Here is a 16,101-nt window from a genome sequence, read left to right on the forward strand (position 1 = left end):
CAAAGAGTGCAGTAAGGGTAGGTACTGATCCCCACTGCTCCAGTATTTCTCACTAACAGTGATCCCAAAGTCAGCTTAGGACATCATCCCAGTCCTTAGATTCATCAATGTCTTCCTGCGCTGCTTTCACTGTCTGTCTCTGAGATTTCACCTTCCTGCACTAGCTTTGAAAACTCGCCACATGCTTTGCTGTGCTGTCCATATGCTAGGCATTTTTCTTTTCTCTTTACATGTTGTTTTCCTCAATACAGGCCTTGTCTCCTGCACGCTCCTTCACTAGGTGGCACATCCTATTTATAGTGATGTCCGGACTGTTGGACAACATGCACCTGTGTCTCTTGGGTGCCTGCTAATATTCTAATTCTTGCTTTAGAAAGTTCTGACCTGCATCCGTCCAGGCAGCGATGTAGTGTTAATCTGGTTTCTCACAACAGCTGCTCATGCAAATGCTGATCTCTTGTCCCCCAAACAATTGTGAATCTGATGAGAGAGTTACCCTAAAATTACAGGTTGATGCTAGAGTCCTTAATACAGCAACATAAGCATCTGCCTTCAGCACCATGTTCCCTCATAAAGAACTTGGCAGTGTCCCACTGTTTCATTTTGTTCAGGTATACAGTATTCATCCAGTGCCTTAAAATATCTCCTCCAGAGTACTGCCAGTGATTAGGCCAAGAGACATGTCCTTCTTGCCCCTTGTCTCCAGTAAAGCAATACGACAGCTTTACTTTGTGATTTTCCTCCTCTCTCTTCAAAGCAAGAACCAGATAAGAGTTCAAACTCTTCTCTCCACTGCCTCCATGCCTGGGCTAGATTAGCTGCAGTGAAATGTGATGGTGAAACTACCCTCCTCAGTGTGTAGTTATTGTGGATGCATCAGGAAAGAAAGGCCTGTAAGAGCTTTTTTGTTGTTGTGATTGTATGCTTTTAATAGAATATCTATCTACCTATGTTTGTTTGTTGGCAGTTTCTAAAAACCTGTATGTCACCTTGAGACCCATGAATGAAAAATGAGGATGCACACACAAATATATATAAAACCACACTACGGTTTTATATTTGCTGTAAGCCACCCAGCCAGATGGGTGGGGCACAAATAACAGAATTCTTCTTATTCTTATTCTACTGCTACTATTTCTAATAAGAATAAGAATAAGGGAAAATGCAGCGTGAGAGAATTTTAGTATAGAGGGGCGCCGGAGACGTTCCCCCAAGGCGGGGCGAGGGACAACTTGACCCAATAGCAGCAGCAGCAGCAGCCGCTTGGGGCGCTGTTGCTCTTTCCGCCGCCGGCCGCGCTTCCCGCCTCCCTCATAGAGCGGCAGCCCAGCAGGTGGCGCCGCAGCCCCGCGAGCTCGGCAGGGGGCGTGGCTGCGCGCTGACATCGCCGGCGAGGGTGACGCAGCCCGGGGCGGGGGCGGAGCCTGGGGAGCCGTGTTTTGCATCGGGAGCCGGCGGCAGCGGCGGAGGAGGCGGCGCTGGCACTTGACCGGAGGGTCCCCTTCGGGTCCGCTGCCCTGTAGTGTGTTTCCCCCCCACCCCGCCCCACCTTCGCGGCCGCCATGTACCGGGCCCTGTACGGCTTCCGCTCGGCCGAGCCCAGCTCCCTGGCCTTCGGCGCCGGAGAGACCTTCCTGCTGCTGGAGCGGAGCAACCAGCACTGGTGGCTGGTGACCCGGGCGGGCTCCGGGGAGACGGGCTACGTGCCGGCCTCTTACCTGCAGCGCCTACAGGTCAGGAGGGGGGCGAGGGAGGCGGCGGCGGGGACGGCTGCCTCGAGGGGTGCGCGGCGGGGCTCCGGCCCCTTCCTTCTCCTGCTGCTGCTCCCCGTCTGCCATGGGTGGGGGGTGGGCCTTGCGCCCGTGTCCCCCCCCCTTCCAGGTGTGCAAAGCACAGGCACGCATCTGGTCCTGGGGGGTTTTCCAGGCGCAGCCCATAACTTCGAGGGAAGGAGGCCGGTCCGGATCTGCCTCGCGCGCCGCTCGTGTTTACGACTGCTTCGCTCTCCCGCGCACACCTTTTTGTCGCTGCGCAGGTCCATGGGGCAGGAAGGTGCACCTGGCCAGGGCTTCCTAGTGCCGCCTATGTAGCCTGGGTGCAGCTCCGGGCACAGAAGAAGCACTTCGGGACTGTGGAAGGAAGGGGCGGAAGCGTCCCCCACCCCCGGGGGCTTTACTGCCTTTAGAGAGCTGCTGGGCACCCGGTGAGAATGGTGCGCGCACCTTCTGGAAAGTTAGGCGGCACTGGCCTCTGGGTCTCGGCGATGCCGTGCCGCTTTGAGTTGTGTCAAGTGGCGCAGGGCCTGCTCCGAGGAGATGGGCTGCTTGGCGTGTCTCACATGGTGTGTTGACAGGGTAGGGGTCAAATGACAAGACTCGTGAGACTTGAAGGTGACTCTGGGATAGAGAGAGTGTCTCCTTGCTAAAGGAAGCCTCACTTTACAGTGCTTCCTAGTAGTGACTGTGTCACTTAGCACCTCTCCATTTCAGGTCTTCTTCAAAGCTCTTTTGCGGATGTTTGTCCTTGGTTTGTCCCTCAGTGGCCTGGTATTGCTCTTGCGATGCACTTTAATTGACTGTGATTTCTTATAGTTGGGCCAGGCAAATGGTTAAAAATAAAAAGAATATTTTGCAAAGAACGCTTTGCAATCTTACATCAGTATCTGCTCCTAGTGTGCCAAAGGGGGGGGGGCATTTCTCGTTACTTCCAAATATCACTATGTGAGATGGAAACTGATGGGGATTGGTACATAGGGAGAAATGAAAAAATGCAGTCTCGCTCAAGTAGCAAGGAAGAGAAACAGGTGCAGAATGAAAGATGGGATAGTATATCAGATGAGGTGCACCCTAAGATGCTTATCCTACACCTGCTTCTCATTGTCCAAGGGATGTGATACATGCATTTGGTCCTAACTTTCACACTAGAAAGTCAAGCTCTAATGTGGGCACATTCCAGGGGTGAGTTGCATACAACCCAAGGTATTCATGGTATACTGTATTCAGAAACTGATTGGGGGGGGGGAAGCTAACACACACTCCTTCCCTTTATCTCTAGTGTTTGCAAATCCAATGACGCATCTTTCACACCTGATCTCCATGTGCAGAATATATAGTGCATTGGAGCTCGAGTGTATTGATGTGGATGAAATGTGAAGGCATTTGTAATGCTGAAAAGGGAAAGGAAAAGCTATGTGGCAGTTACTCCCAAAGGGAGCCTATGTTGGATGATAGCCATTACAAAGGATTCAGAGCTCGACTAATGCATGTATTTCTTGATGTTTATGTATACATTTGTGTGTGTGTGTGTGTGTGTGTGTACGCACACACACACACACACAAAATCAGGCAGCTGTTTAGAAAGTATCTCTGAAGCTGGCTTTCTGTGTCTACTGAGAATACTGTGACTCCCTGAATGCAGAGAGCAGCAGCAGTGGTTTCAAACCTCCTTCTAATGTGGATTATAATAGAGAGAGGCTAATAACAGGCCTGTCCAACTACTGATGAAGGGGCCAGACGGCTAAGCCTGAGCAAATGTTGTAACAATAGTGGCAGTAATTATAGCCAAGTCAGACATGTTAGCAATTATGGAAAGTGAAAGAACAGATTGCTTCAGCCCAAATAGGAATCAGAGTGATGAGTGATAACACCCTCCTCTCTAGTGTGAGGGTGTATTTAGTGGAGAATTCCTAGGGATAGCATAAACATTGAAATGTGAATTTGCTTTGAAACAAACACAGCTTGGCTTAAAGCATTTAGTTCTAATGCTAGAAACTTGAACTTGTGCCTGAAGCAGCTGCATAAAGAAACCATGCTTTTGTGCTTAATAGTTATAATTTACTTACTTAAGAATCAAACTAGAGGTGATGTTTGTCACATAGTTTACTCTTGCATCGTTGATTCCCTCCCCCATATTTGGGGTGGGGGGTAGCCTCTTTTGGAACAGGCGTGGAAGAAGCGGATCATAAGTCTCTAACCCCAACCACTGTCCTAACCTCCCTCACACTTGCCATTTGCAGTGGGAGAAACACTCCCCTCTTTCAATGATGGGAGCATGCAACATACTTCATTGTAATATGCACATATGAAGCTTCCAAATTTTTGAAAATGCAAAAATCCCCCAGTTCCCTCCCTCCCAAACCCCCACAGCATGTGTACAAGGCCCTATAATGTTCAGAACACACTTGTGTCTTAATATAGGCAATTAATTAGTGTGCAAATTTTAAAGAAATTGTGTCTTAAAACAGGTCCATGACTCATCAGAAGCACTGGCCTTTGTGCTGTTCAGGCTTCCCTATGTTTCAGTTGCTTATTTTTGAAAAGGCCTCTTTTGCTTCGGTATCTGCCTGTCTGCCAAGAGAAAAATGGGGCCAGTGTAAGTATGGTGAAGCCTTGCCCCTTCCTATTAGAAGCCCTGCCACATCCTGCCAACACACACCTCTGTGGGCTGGATAAAGTGGATATGTGGGGTTGGAGCTGATGCAAACCAGCCCTGTCTGCTGTCCCATGCTCCTTATTTACATTGATGTGGACCTAGAACTTGTAAGTCATATTAATTCATGCTCCTTACTTCACGGGTAGCATTTTATATTATGTTGTGTGAAGAGCTCTGAAGTAAATGGGACAACCATGACTGGTTAAGGGAAGTTGTGCTTTCATCATACAATATTTTTCGGCAACTGCTTTATAATGGATATTGGTCTGGAGCCTGTCATTAATTTAATGTCCTGTCAGAATGTACCTGAAACATTTGTTTTTTCAACCTTGCCTGGTGCATGATTATAGGAGTGTGTGCGAGAGAGTGTGCAGGGGAACAGGGAGCAGAATACATTCAAAACAGTAGACTACACACTGACCTCTGCAAACAGCTCGATGCCAGTATTCCAGTTTTGTATCAAAAAACTGAAAGGATCAGACTGCATTGGGGGTGCGATCTTCATTGATGATGTGAGGGTGGGAGAGAACAGTATTTTTTTTTAATAACCAAATTCAGCCAAACAGGAGTAGGGCATTTTGGAAATAGCTTCAAGCATTTTTAGAAATAACTGCACAAAAAAAGTTGTATGTGGCGCCTTCCATAGGGAGATGCTGAGTTCCCTGGGGAGACATAAATGCCTCTCATGGAGCAAACTGCCAGCCTATCCCCTGTCTATGCATGCAGTAAGAAAGGGTGCTCCAAAACTTCTTTATTTTCACAGTTGAGGATTAGTGTCTCAAACTTGTATTTAGCAAGCATTTTCTTCTTCCAGCACCTTAAAATGCATTTTTGAGTCCATCTTTTGCCATCTTTTTGTCTGTATACAGAAGAAAAATAACTAGTGGACTAACTCATCCCTTTTGGTTTAGGGATACTCTGTATTGGTTTTAAAGAGGATTTGTTTTTTGAGCAATCCAGAGAAGTGAACTCCCAACTGATGAGTTATGCTTTTGATGATCAGTTTCTTTCCAGGTTAAATTGCCAGCATCTATAGCACATACTCAGGGACGCGGTTGGTAAAGGTAAAGGTACCTCTGCCCATACAGGCCAGTCGTGTCCGACTCTGGGGTTGCGTGCTCATCTCGCTTAAGAGGCCGGGAGCCAACGCTGTCCGTAGACACTTCCAGGTCACGTGGCCAGCGTGGCGAAGCTGCTCTGGCGAGCCAGCACCAGCACAGCGCACGGAAATGCCATTACCTTCCTGCTATAAAGTGGTACCTATTTATCCACTTGCACTTCAGGATGCTTTCGAACTGCTAGGTGGGCAGGAGCTGGGACCGAACGACAGGAGCTCACCCCGCCACGGGGATTCGAACCGCCGACCATGCGATCGGCAAGTCCTAGGCACTGAGGTTTTACCCACAGCACTACCCACGTGGTTGGTGCTGTGGTCTAAATCACAGAGCCTAGGGCTTGCCAATCAGAAGGTTGGTGGTTCGAACCGCCGCAATGGGGTAAACTCCTGTTGCTTGGTCCCTGCTCCTGCCAACCTAGCAGTTCGAAAGCACATCAAAGTGCAAGTAGATAAATAGGTACCACTCTGGTGGGAAGGTAAACGGCATGGTGCTGCTCTCGTTAGCCAGAAGCAGCTTAGTCATGCTGGCCACATGACTGGCTCCCTCAGCCAGTAAAGCAAGATGAGTGCCGCAACCCCAGAGTCGTCCGCGACTGGACCTAACAGTCAGGGGTCCCTTTACCTTTATAGCACATGCTCTGTTCTTCATAACACACAATTTTCTCTTTTGTTGTGTTCAAGCACCAGAAACCTAGCTCTTCTGGTTGTTCAATAACTTGCTGTTAATTTAGTTGTGACTTTTTCCCCCACACCAGCCTAAAGACATTTCTCCCATGAGTTCATTCTGGTAGGTACTTACAGTGGAGTTTAGCTAGCCTAATCGTAGCATCCTGTATTGTAGAATAATTAGCCACTGATTTCAAGGATTTGCTAAGTTATCCATCTATTGATTTTCAATCAAAACAAGGTTTATTTTTTAAATTGCTGTAGCATAGCTAGGCCTAGTGAGCCCAAGGCTTCCAATTGCTAGGAGACAGTGTTCTGGTTGTTTACAGTGATCTGAGCAGGAGGTTTCCAGTGTCTCGGTGACTGTAGGACGGCAACCTCTGTCCCAAATATTTCTGAGCTGCTTTCTAACTTTCAATGTACGTCTATTGCTTCCAGTTTGGTGGTGATGCAAGTGTTGATGGATCGAAGATGCCAATAATAGTATTTGGAAATGAACCAAATTTTTTATAGAAAACCCATGTACCAAAGAGTAGCTTAAGGGTTCAAGAGCTGTCTGTTCTTGAGTCTCATTTAATAAGTGCATTGATGCTAATTAGCAAGATGCTTAAAGGTAATTTATGTTGCCACGCTCGCTGCAAGAACATTGCATCAAATGATAAGTGACAGTGTGTTGAGACGAGAGAGGATGTGTGGTGCCAATGAGAATCACTGTTGCAAAAAGTAACCCAGCAGCGAACTTCATTAATAATGCAGTCAGGTTCCAGGTAAACTCCACATGCTGCAAGAGCTACAGTCAGCGGAAGAAAACCTCCCTCAGCTGATGGAACTTCCCAGTGGGAGTTATGAACTGATATCACAGCATGGCAATTGAAATAATGTAATTTGAAGTGGGATCTCTGACTTAAATTAAGGCATTACACCTGTTAATGCCACCTGCATGTTTCCTTTGAGTTCTTCTGTCACATCTTGGCTTCAAGAGGCAAAATGCACAACCAGCTTTGTTTTAGAAAATGTTCTGCCAGGCCGTGTGAGTTTTCTCCAGCTTAGTGGTATGCCAAGCTATTTTTGTTCTGTGGAACTACAGAATTTATAGTGCTTCAGTGCAAAATGGGGCACATCTAGGGTTTTACTGTTGACCTGGTTGTAAAGAGCAGCTTGAGAATTTGAGGGCCATATCTGGTGAAACCTAGAACACCGAAGGGTGGTTGATTTCAGCTGCAATTGCATACTTGGTAAGGCTTAGTACCCAGTGAACCTATTGATCCCTGTCCCTACAGGTTACCTGGAACAGACGTCCAAATCCATCTTTTCTCTTGTCTTATCCCCTACCATCTTTCTCTTCAGTAAGAAATGCCAAATTAATTCATGCAAGAGTCCAATTCAGTTTTACTTTGGTGAATTGTTTTTCTCATGTTCAGGATTTGTCACAACATATTTGAACCGAAGAAGCTAACAGTGATGCTGGGCTTCCTTTTTTGCCTTCCCCTTGAAATTGTGGCTTGAGTCACCTTGAGCTCGTTTCCTGACTGTGTGGCTATTATATTCATTGTAAGTTTGAACACAGATGTAGAAAGGGACATAGTGGTAAATGAAAGGTCCCTTTAAGCCAGCCTTGCTTCTAGGAAATGTGTTTAAATTCATGATGCAGATTTTAAGTTCTTGGGCACAGAATTTGCGTGTTTGAATTTGCATCCATAGCGTCTTTCCTCGCATGGGGATGGGACGGGACAGCAGCTTCCATGAAGTTGTGTCAACACCACAAAGATCTGGTAAACTGCTTCTTACTCAGCTGCAATGATAATGGGAGAGTTTAATGTAAGCAAGCCTTTAGTGTCTAGCGTTTTGGATACAGGATCTGAGGTCAGCTACACTGTAGGGAACAATGACTCGAACAGGTGCTACAGCTGAGAGGTATGAGAAGTGCACCTGACAGCATCATCTGGTTAATTGCTTGGAGTTACTTGAGAGTCCCTAGTTAGTGCTGCCAATAGTTTAATGCAAAGCAGATGTTGTGGTAGGAAAACCAGCCTATGAACTTCACAGTGTCTGACTAAACAGGAGGATGCCAGTTGTTGGAAGATCTCAAGAGTGTAAGAGTGATACTTAAATAGGTTGCGAACAGCAAAAAAAGTGTGGTGGCTACAATGGAAGCTTTCATCTGAGGCAGAGAATAATTTATTGTAGATAGAAGAGTGAAGTTTTATATGAAGTAATAAAAAAAATCAATTTAAAATCTTCCTCAGGAGAAAGGGATTTATTCTGTGTGTCAAGGAAGTGAATAGTTGCTGAATAGGAAAGAAAGCCCAATGTAACAAATGAGGGCCTTATGGTTAGGTTAAACAGTCCATACATTATCTTAATAGTAAAACATGTAATCACTTAATGGGAATCTGGATCTCTTCCAAGTTTCAGCTTTTAGACCATAAGGGTTTGGATTGCACTATAGCTGTACAGGATCTTTGTCATCAAAGATGAAAGTGAGAACAATATTGCCTCTATCTCTGCTGTTGAAATCATGACAAAAAAAATAACAATTTATTATCTGTTACTGTAGGACTGTTGTCTTCTGTCTCTGAGAGTGAGATGAGGAAAAGACTGGCTCAGCTGTCACTGTAGCCTGTTTATTCAGTTGCGGGAAATGGTCTGTGAAATATTAATCTGTTTTGAAATCCTCATACGTGCAAGCAGGCACATGGGTAACCAGTTGCAGCACAGCTACATGGGTAGAGCTCAACATGACCATGAGCAGCTCATCAGGCAGGTTGGATGGATTCCAGCCATGCCAGTGCAATTCCAGCAAAAATAAATAAATAAAAATGGGGGGGGGGGTTGCATTGACATGGCTAATCTATATGAACCATGTAAAGAGCTTCTTTTACATATGGTTTGCTACACATAACTGCTCCCTTGCTGTGGCTTTATTTAAGAGCACTTGTTACCAGCTTAATATCACAAAAAATCTCTTAAGTGGCATACAAAACTCAGAATATAGAACAGTATAAAACCACGCATGCCACATCATTGTAATAATGGATGAAACACAAGTCACAATTGTCAGGTATAGGGCTCCAGCTTCACCAACCAAATGCAGTGGTCAGGGAAAAGGTGGGAGAAGAAATATGTCTTTTAAAGATCTGTAAAACATAACAGAAGTATGGCAGAAGGAAGAGCATTTCAAAATGCAAGGGCACAAGAGCCCACAGGACTTGTTGCTACAAGTAAGATCTCATATGATTGAAGTGGTCTATTTCTATGGGCAGGCAGTCTTTCAGGTACCCTGGCCTGAAGTTGTTTAGGGCTGTATATGTCAACAGCAAGACAGCCATGGACCAATGGATGAATCAGATCTATCTTTTGAGCACTGTGGATTTTCATTGTGGCAGGTTAATTCAGACTTTTATTTCATGTCAAACTCTGAGCATTCCACGCAGCTGATTGTAGAAAGGATGAGTGGTGAGGACAGAGCAATGAGAACACAGCAGATGAGTCAGGGCAGGAGGTTAAGGGTAATGGCCAACAGAAGAAGCAGTTCAGGAGTGGGGAACCTCCAGTTCACAGGCCAGACTTGACCTGCCAGGAAACCACAACTGCTTGCCCTACACCTGAAATCAGGTGTGCGGCAGGTAACTGTGGGACTTCAAAGAAAATGGGCTGCCTGTTGCTCCTTGGCTGGAGCAAGATTACTTTGTTGGAATGTGCCTTGCTCAGCAAGGAGAAACAGTAAATATTCTGTTGGAACTGTGTCTCCCTCTCTGCACTTTGAAGCCTCCCCATGCTTCTTTCCATCCCCTCCGTGGTGGTCAAGGAACAACTGTGCTCCCAAATGTTCTTTTGCAGTGGGGTTTCATTTGGTGCTGGATCCAATCCCTGCTGAAAGCAGTGGGACTTTAATTTGGTGCTAAATTTAAAAAGGACTGAGTGCATGCTTCACTGCAAAGGGACAACTGGGATGACACTCTCAGCTCTGCCCTCCCAGTTGTTCTTTGGCAGCAGGGCTTGCAGTTGTCACTGTTTAAATTCAGTGCTGAATGCATTTCTTCCACACCCCATTGCTTTTGGCAGTGATTGGGTCCACCTTAAGCCAGGTGATTGGCAGGTGGGCAGACCCCACCCACTTGTCAGAGGTGGCCCACAGAGGGTCGGCCTCCTGGACAAAAGTGGTTTCTCCTTCTAGGAGCTGAGGAAGTGCGCAAGTCTAAAAAAACACAAGCCATTCTGTTTAGGTGGCTTCCTGCTTTCAGTGAGGTCTCATTGGAACGGCCTGTGTTCACGTGCTCAGGCTGGTTTGCTGCTTGAACGCTGCTTCCATTCTTTAGCGTTGCATCCTTCCTTGTGTGAGTTCTCTTGTCCTTCCCCCAACAGTATTGACCAAGTTCAAGGGTTAATCTTGGACTAACCTTATCCATGGTTAATGCTACCGGAGTTCCCCCTGTAAGCATAGATTGAAACCAGAACATGAACCTGGTTTGCAAACCATGGTTAAAAGGGAACCTATTTAGCATAAAGCATGCCACTGTAAGTCTTGGACTGTACCTGTGTACCTCAGAGTACCTTTATTGGACTGACCTCTGAGTAGAAGTGGACAGGATTGCACTGCACACTGAGAATGCAACTACAAAACGCTAGCCATGGGACTGTGTGCTCCCTACCCAACCCATGTCTCCTTGCTCTGGTGGCTAGATTTCTACAGTTGTATTCTCAGTGTGCTAAACTTGAATTTGCAGTGAAATGGTGTGGAAGGTCTGCTGTTGCTTTTGATTGGACCCTTCTTCCAGTCTGGGAATAGGATTTTTAATTGCCTAGGTTCACTCTCTAGTGTGATTAATACTGGGTTATTTTAAGCCATGTACAATGGAGTTAATACTCCCTCTCTCAGTGGACTAGAGGATTTTTGTGACAAAGGAGGTACCACTGCAATGCCAATTTTAAAAGGAGCTGTTCTCCTAGTTTATTAGTCTAATTTCGAGTCTTCTCTTTAGAGAAAACAAAGGCATTGCCCATGGATTATAGCAAGGTTTGTAGCTTCTTCCTTGCTCTGATCTCCCTGCCTTAATCAAAGCCTCTGAGGATCAAGCTCAGTTCTGACAGCTCTATTATGCTGGCAGTTAAAACCTTTGTTGCTTTACAGTGCTAAAGAGGGCAAAAATAACTACCTTAGTGACTGTGGCTAAAATTGCAAAGGCAGGCATTTAACAGTCTTAGATCAGGTGAAGCTGAGTAAGACCAGGTGGTGTTCCTTCCTCCTCTGAGGGTACAAGAGCTATGTGCAGAATTGGCCTGATGTCCTGCTGCAAAAACTTGCTCATACTTACTCGGAAGTAAATTCCACCGTGTTCTGTGGGCTTGCTTCCAGGTTCGTGTGTACAGGATTGGAACTCCAATGTAGTAAATACTTACGAAATATTTTCTTCGATAAGCTCCTTTATCAGTTTCTGCAGAATTCTCTAAATGTCAGATTTAGTGATTATCACTGAATCTCAGTGCTATATTTTGTTTCTTATTATAGAGCCATAGGAACAGCACCACGGCTAAGGCATCTTGTTTGTCCAGCATTTACAAAGTCTGAAAATCCTATTTTTCTAAAACTGAGGGTTTGTCCTTTCAGTACGTGTATAAGGTTTGGCATGGGCATCTGCTTCATAAGGGATGTAGGTGGCCAGTGTGTGTTGTGTGTGTGTGTGAGAGAGAGAGAGAGAACGAGAACAGTGCTTTGTGTTTACATGTGGGAGGAGGGAAAGGGGTCGCTGCGTGAGAGAAGGCGTTAGGAGTGAGGTGCTGCATGTGTATGTCATTTGGTCGGGTCTATTTCCCTTTGAAAAATGTGTGTGTGTTTTCTACATACCATATTTTTTCTCTCTCTTTTACTCTTACTCTTACTATATACTTTGTCTTGTGACTTCAGTTGTAGCCTCTGGGTTGTCTCATTCCTTGAGCCATTGAAATTCCTGCCATGGATTTACTTGATCTGCACTCTGTGATAATAATGGGCTACATTCCAAAGTTGTTATAAACTGCTCAGTCTCTGTGTTAGCCCCCACCCCACCCCTTTGGGCCAATGCACAATACTGCATTTCAAAATTGTATGCCTACTATACTTCTGGACCAAATGACACACAATGAACAAAACAAAGAGGCAAGGTGGGGGATAATTAAAATGGCCTACATTTTACAGGGCTGATGTAAAGTGATTTCAACACGTAAAAGTGCAGTATATAAGTATTATAAAGCCACAGTGATGTTAAATCTTGCTACTTTAGAGATGGCTCATGTGATTCTGTGAATTGTTTTTAAAAACAAGAAATTGTAGCATTAAAAAACCTCTAGTTTTAAGACTTCAGACTCTTACAGATTCACACATGTACAAAAAAATCACGTAAATTTCACGTTAAAGGAAGAACCTTAAGTTGTATGTCATGCAAGCAGCAAGTACGGTACTCCATACGTACACTCATTCCTGTTCTGTGCACACTTACAACTACTTTCCTTTGTCTTTCAGCCCCAGGCCCCTGTCTCTGCTTAGGGGAACCACTGGTACTTGCTCTCCCAGCTCCATGGTCCCAATCCAGATTGGCTCTGATGGCTGCTCTTATTTGGCAAAATTTGAAAAGATGGAAGATTCAGTCACAGATCTGTGGTCTCTCTTACTTTGGCATTTAAGATACAGCACAGGCTTTATTCAATGGTGGTTCTGCACAGCTGTTCCATGCATGGAAATATTTAATATTGACATCATATTATATATAGCTAAAAGATAGCTAGGTGTAGCCTTGGTCTCCTGTTATTAGGATGATAAAAGCAGCAGCTTGAACTGGAGGAAGCTCTTCTGAAAGTGACAGCCCTTTATCATATTATGTTTTACAAATGAATAGCTTATTTGGAAAGACTAAACAAATGGAGAACGAATGCAGAAAATGCATCACCTGGGTTATTGGTAAGTTTTCAATTCCTTACAGATAAAAGTAATGATACAAAATGTAGTAGCAAACGTTGAAAAGATGTTGATGGAAAGTTTAACAGTTGGGGTGGCAGGGTTGGGAAAGGAGATATGAACAGAGGAGCTAAAATATTCTAGGCCAGAATAGCTGAGGCTCCCTTTCTCCCTGTCTTCATACAAGAATAACCTGGCATGCAATGAATCGAGAGTAAATACTCTGCCAACAAGCAGTCTGTGAAATTCACACCCACAGCATACTGCTGAGGATATATATAGGAATAACACTGCTGCTTTAATAGAATTGTGAAGATAAGCATTTGTTTTTGTGTTCCAGAGTGCCTGCCACAAGGTTTTCAAGCAAGCCAAAGTTCCTCTAAATATCTACCACACTTGCTCTTGAACTGCAGGATTGGGCTATTTGGGGGGGGGGTGTTCTTGAGAAGGCCCTTGATGGATCAGATCAAAGACTTACCTGGTCCAGCACCCTGTTGTCAAAAGTTGTCAGCCAGGTGATGCTTTGGAGTTCATATGAAGGGTATTTGGCCCCCTAGCAACTGATATTTAGAGAGATACTGTATCTGAACCTGAAAGTTTGATTGACTCATCTTGGCTGATACCTGTTGATAGGTCTGTTCTCCATGAATTTTTCTGAAACACGGGATCTGATTGTTAGGCCAGTTCTTCACCTCCTCCACTCCATGGACCAGCTTTGACACAGATGGGCACAGCCACCCATCTGTCAATTCTCTGACGTTACAATGACGATCAGTCATCCTGCTTTCCTTTGCCCACACAGGCACAGGTGATCAGCTGATTTTCAGCATCTGCAGAGCCCTGTGCCTTTGTAAGCAGTGTCACGATCATTGGCACTTAAGAGGCGCCACAGGGCTTCACGAGCCTCTGCAGCCAGATGACCTGCTGTGCCTTTGCATGTGGCATTCATTGCAGTGGCTGTACAGGCCTGTTGCCCCACATTTCTGAGCAGCAGATGCATTTCCACTTGATGGTTCTCTGCCTCTAGAGTTGTTGCCAGAGTTTCTCTGCCATTTCAGACAGGGTGCATCCAGAAACGCTTGAGGCACAAACTGCTCCCACCAGTGACTGCCACTGGGAGAGATCTACTACAGCTGCAGTAGTGTCTTAGTTGCAGGCAAGGGTAAGTGCAACATCCCTATGACTTGCAGTTCCTGTCTTCTTTCTACAGATTACAGGGCTAGCCCTACAAAGGTTTGCAAGGTTGCCCTGAATTACCAAGTCTTTCATCCTCTGCCACCTTAGGAAACTCTACAGATACACAATGTATTGACTGATTGTGGAATGGGGGTACCACAAGCAATACCTTGATGTAAAATTACAGCACAATACCACTTGGAGTGGTATTTAACAATTTCCCAATTGTGCAATTCTGTTCATAAACCAAATAAAGTAAAAGGAATGTGTGCAGAAAAACGCAGGTGAATTGGTACCTTTTCCTGCTGGGTCAGACTGAAAGTCCATCTAGTCTAGAATCCTGTTTCCAGCAGGGACTGGCCAGATTCTTCCAAAAAAGAAAAAAGAAAAAAGAAGAAGAAGCAGCCCCAAGCAACACTTGAAAAGTAACAGCCCTCCTCTGTTTGCCCTCCAGCTTCTTGGGATTCAGAGCTATACTTTCTCAGAACCTGGAACTTCCCTGTATGCTTTGGCAGCCCTAAGAATTCAAGGAAAACCCAAAAATATTGGCAGTTTATTGCCATGGTGATGTGTAGTCTGAACTCGTTGATATATTTGGCTATTATGCTGTTAATTGTTTTTAGTTTTTCAGGGGACATTGAAATGGTTTTTTGGGGGGAGGTATTTTGAAATAAGGGTACTGTGGTGGTTGTAATGGTCTTTGGCTGAAAGCAAGAAAAACGTATTAACCACAACAAACCAGAATGGAGGGGAGGGGGATATTTCCTTCTGCCTGTTAGAATAGCAAAGGTACTCAGTTGGAATTTTATTTGAAATTAGATTGATCAGTTGCTATAGTTAGCTTCCACTAATTACTATAGCTATACAGTATTTTTATTGGAAATCCCATTTTTGCACCATTCATAGTAATTAAAGTTTATAAGCTAATGATTTTTGGACCTTTTAAGTGTGAATTTGGATAGACTGTGCTCATTTCTGGCATTTTGAGCAGAAATAAATTGAATCCTTGGTACTGAGTAAAATTGACTACTACGCTTGGATTCCCAAGTGTGAGTGACGTTGGCAGCCCAGGGCTGACTGTGCAATCCATTGTTCACACATTCTATCAGGCGACGCCTCTGCACAAACAACTCTTCACTTATTCAGACAGCATAGCACTGGAGCATGCTAGGGATGTGTAAACCTCTTTACAGAATTTGCTGTGATGACATCTGTCATCTAGTGTTGCCCTGATCACACACGTTGACCTCTCCCTTAAGTAGTTGTTGCAGAAGATTCATTTTAAAACAGGTTTCAACCCAGTCTAGAGCTGTGGGGCTGGGTTAGAAGCACTCTGTATTCACTCCAAACACTTTCTCTTTAAAGGTTATGCTCAGAAAAAGGTTATTTTAAGTCTGTAGCATAGGCCACCATACATGGTTCTGATTGGTTGGCATAGAAGAGAGGAAGAGAAGAGTTTGGATTTGATATCCCGCCTTTCACTCCCCTTCAGGAGTCTCAAAGCGGCTAACAATCTCCTTTCCCTTCCTGCCCCACAACAAACACTCTGTGAGGTGAGTGGGGCTGAGAGACTTCAAAGAAGTGTGACTGGCCCAAGGCACCCAGCAGCTGCATGTGGAGGAGCGGAGACGCGAACCCGGTTCCCCAGGTTACGTGACTACCGCTCTTAACCACTACACCACGATGTCACCAAGACCACCCACCCTCACATTCAGAACAGCTTTGCACTTTATAACTTCTAGATAATGAGGGTGTAAATGTGCATGCAGCACTTAAAAAA

General features: G+C 45.0%; 1 protein-coding gene across 2 annotated transcripts in view; it reads left to right on the forward strand.

Annotated features, from left to right (window-relative positions):
* Positions 1-1,418: 1,418 nt before the first annotated feature.
* The window catches only part of NCKIPSD (NCK interacting protein with SH3 domain), an 86,922-nt gene continuing 72,239 nt past the window's right edge, over positions 1,419-16,101 (forward strand). For both annotated transcript variants that reach the window (XM_053377931.1, XM_053377932.1), the window contains exon 1: positions 1,419-1,733. In XM_053377931.1, coding sequence (XP_053233906.1) covers positions 1,563-1,733 — 171 coding nt within the window. In that variant the 5' untranslated portion in view covers positions 1,419-1,562. The remainder of the gene's footprint in view (positions 1,734-16,101) is intronic.

This window comes from Podarcis raffonei, chromosome 2, assembly GCF_027172205.1.
Source record: "Podarcis raffonei isolate rPodRaf1 chromosome 2, rPodRaf1.pri, whole genome shotgun sequence".
In the NCBI taxonomy this organism is placed as follows: Eukaryota; Metazoa; Chordata; class Lepidosauria; order Squamata; family Lacertidae; genus Podarcis; species Podarcis raffonei.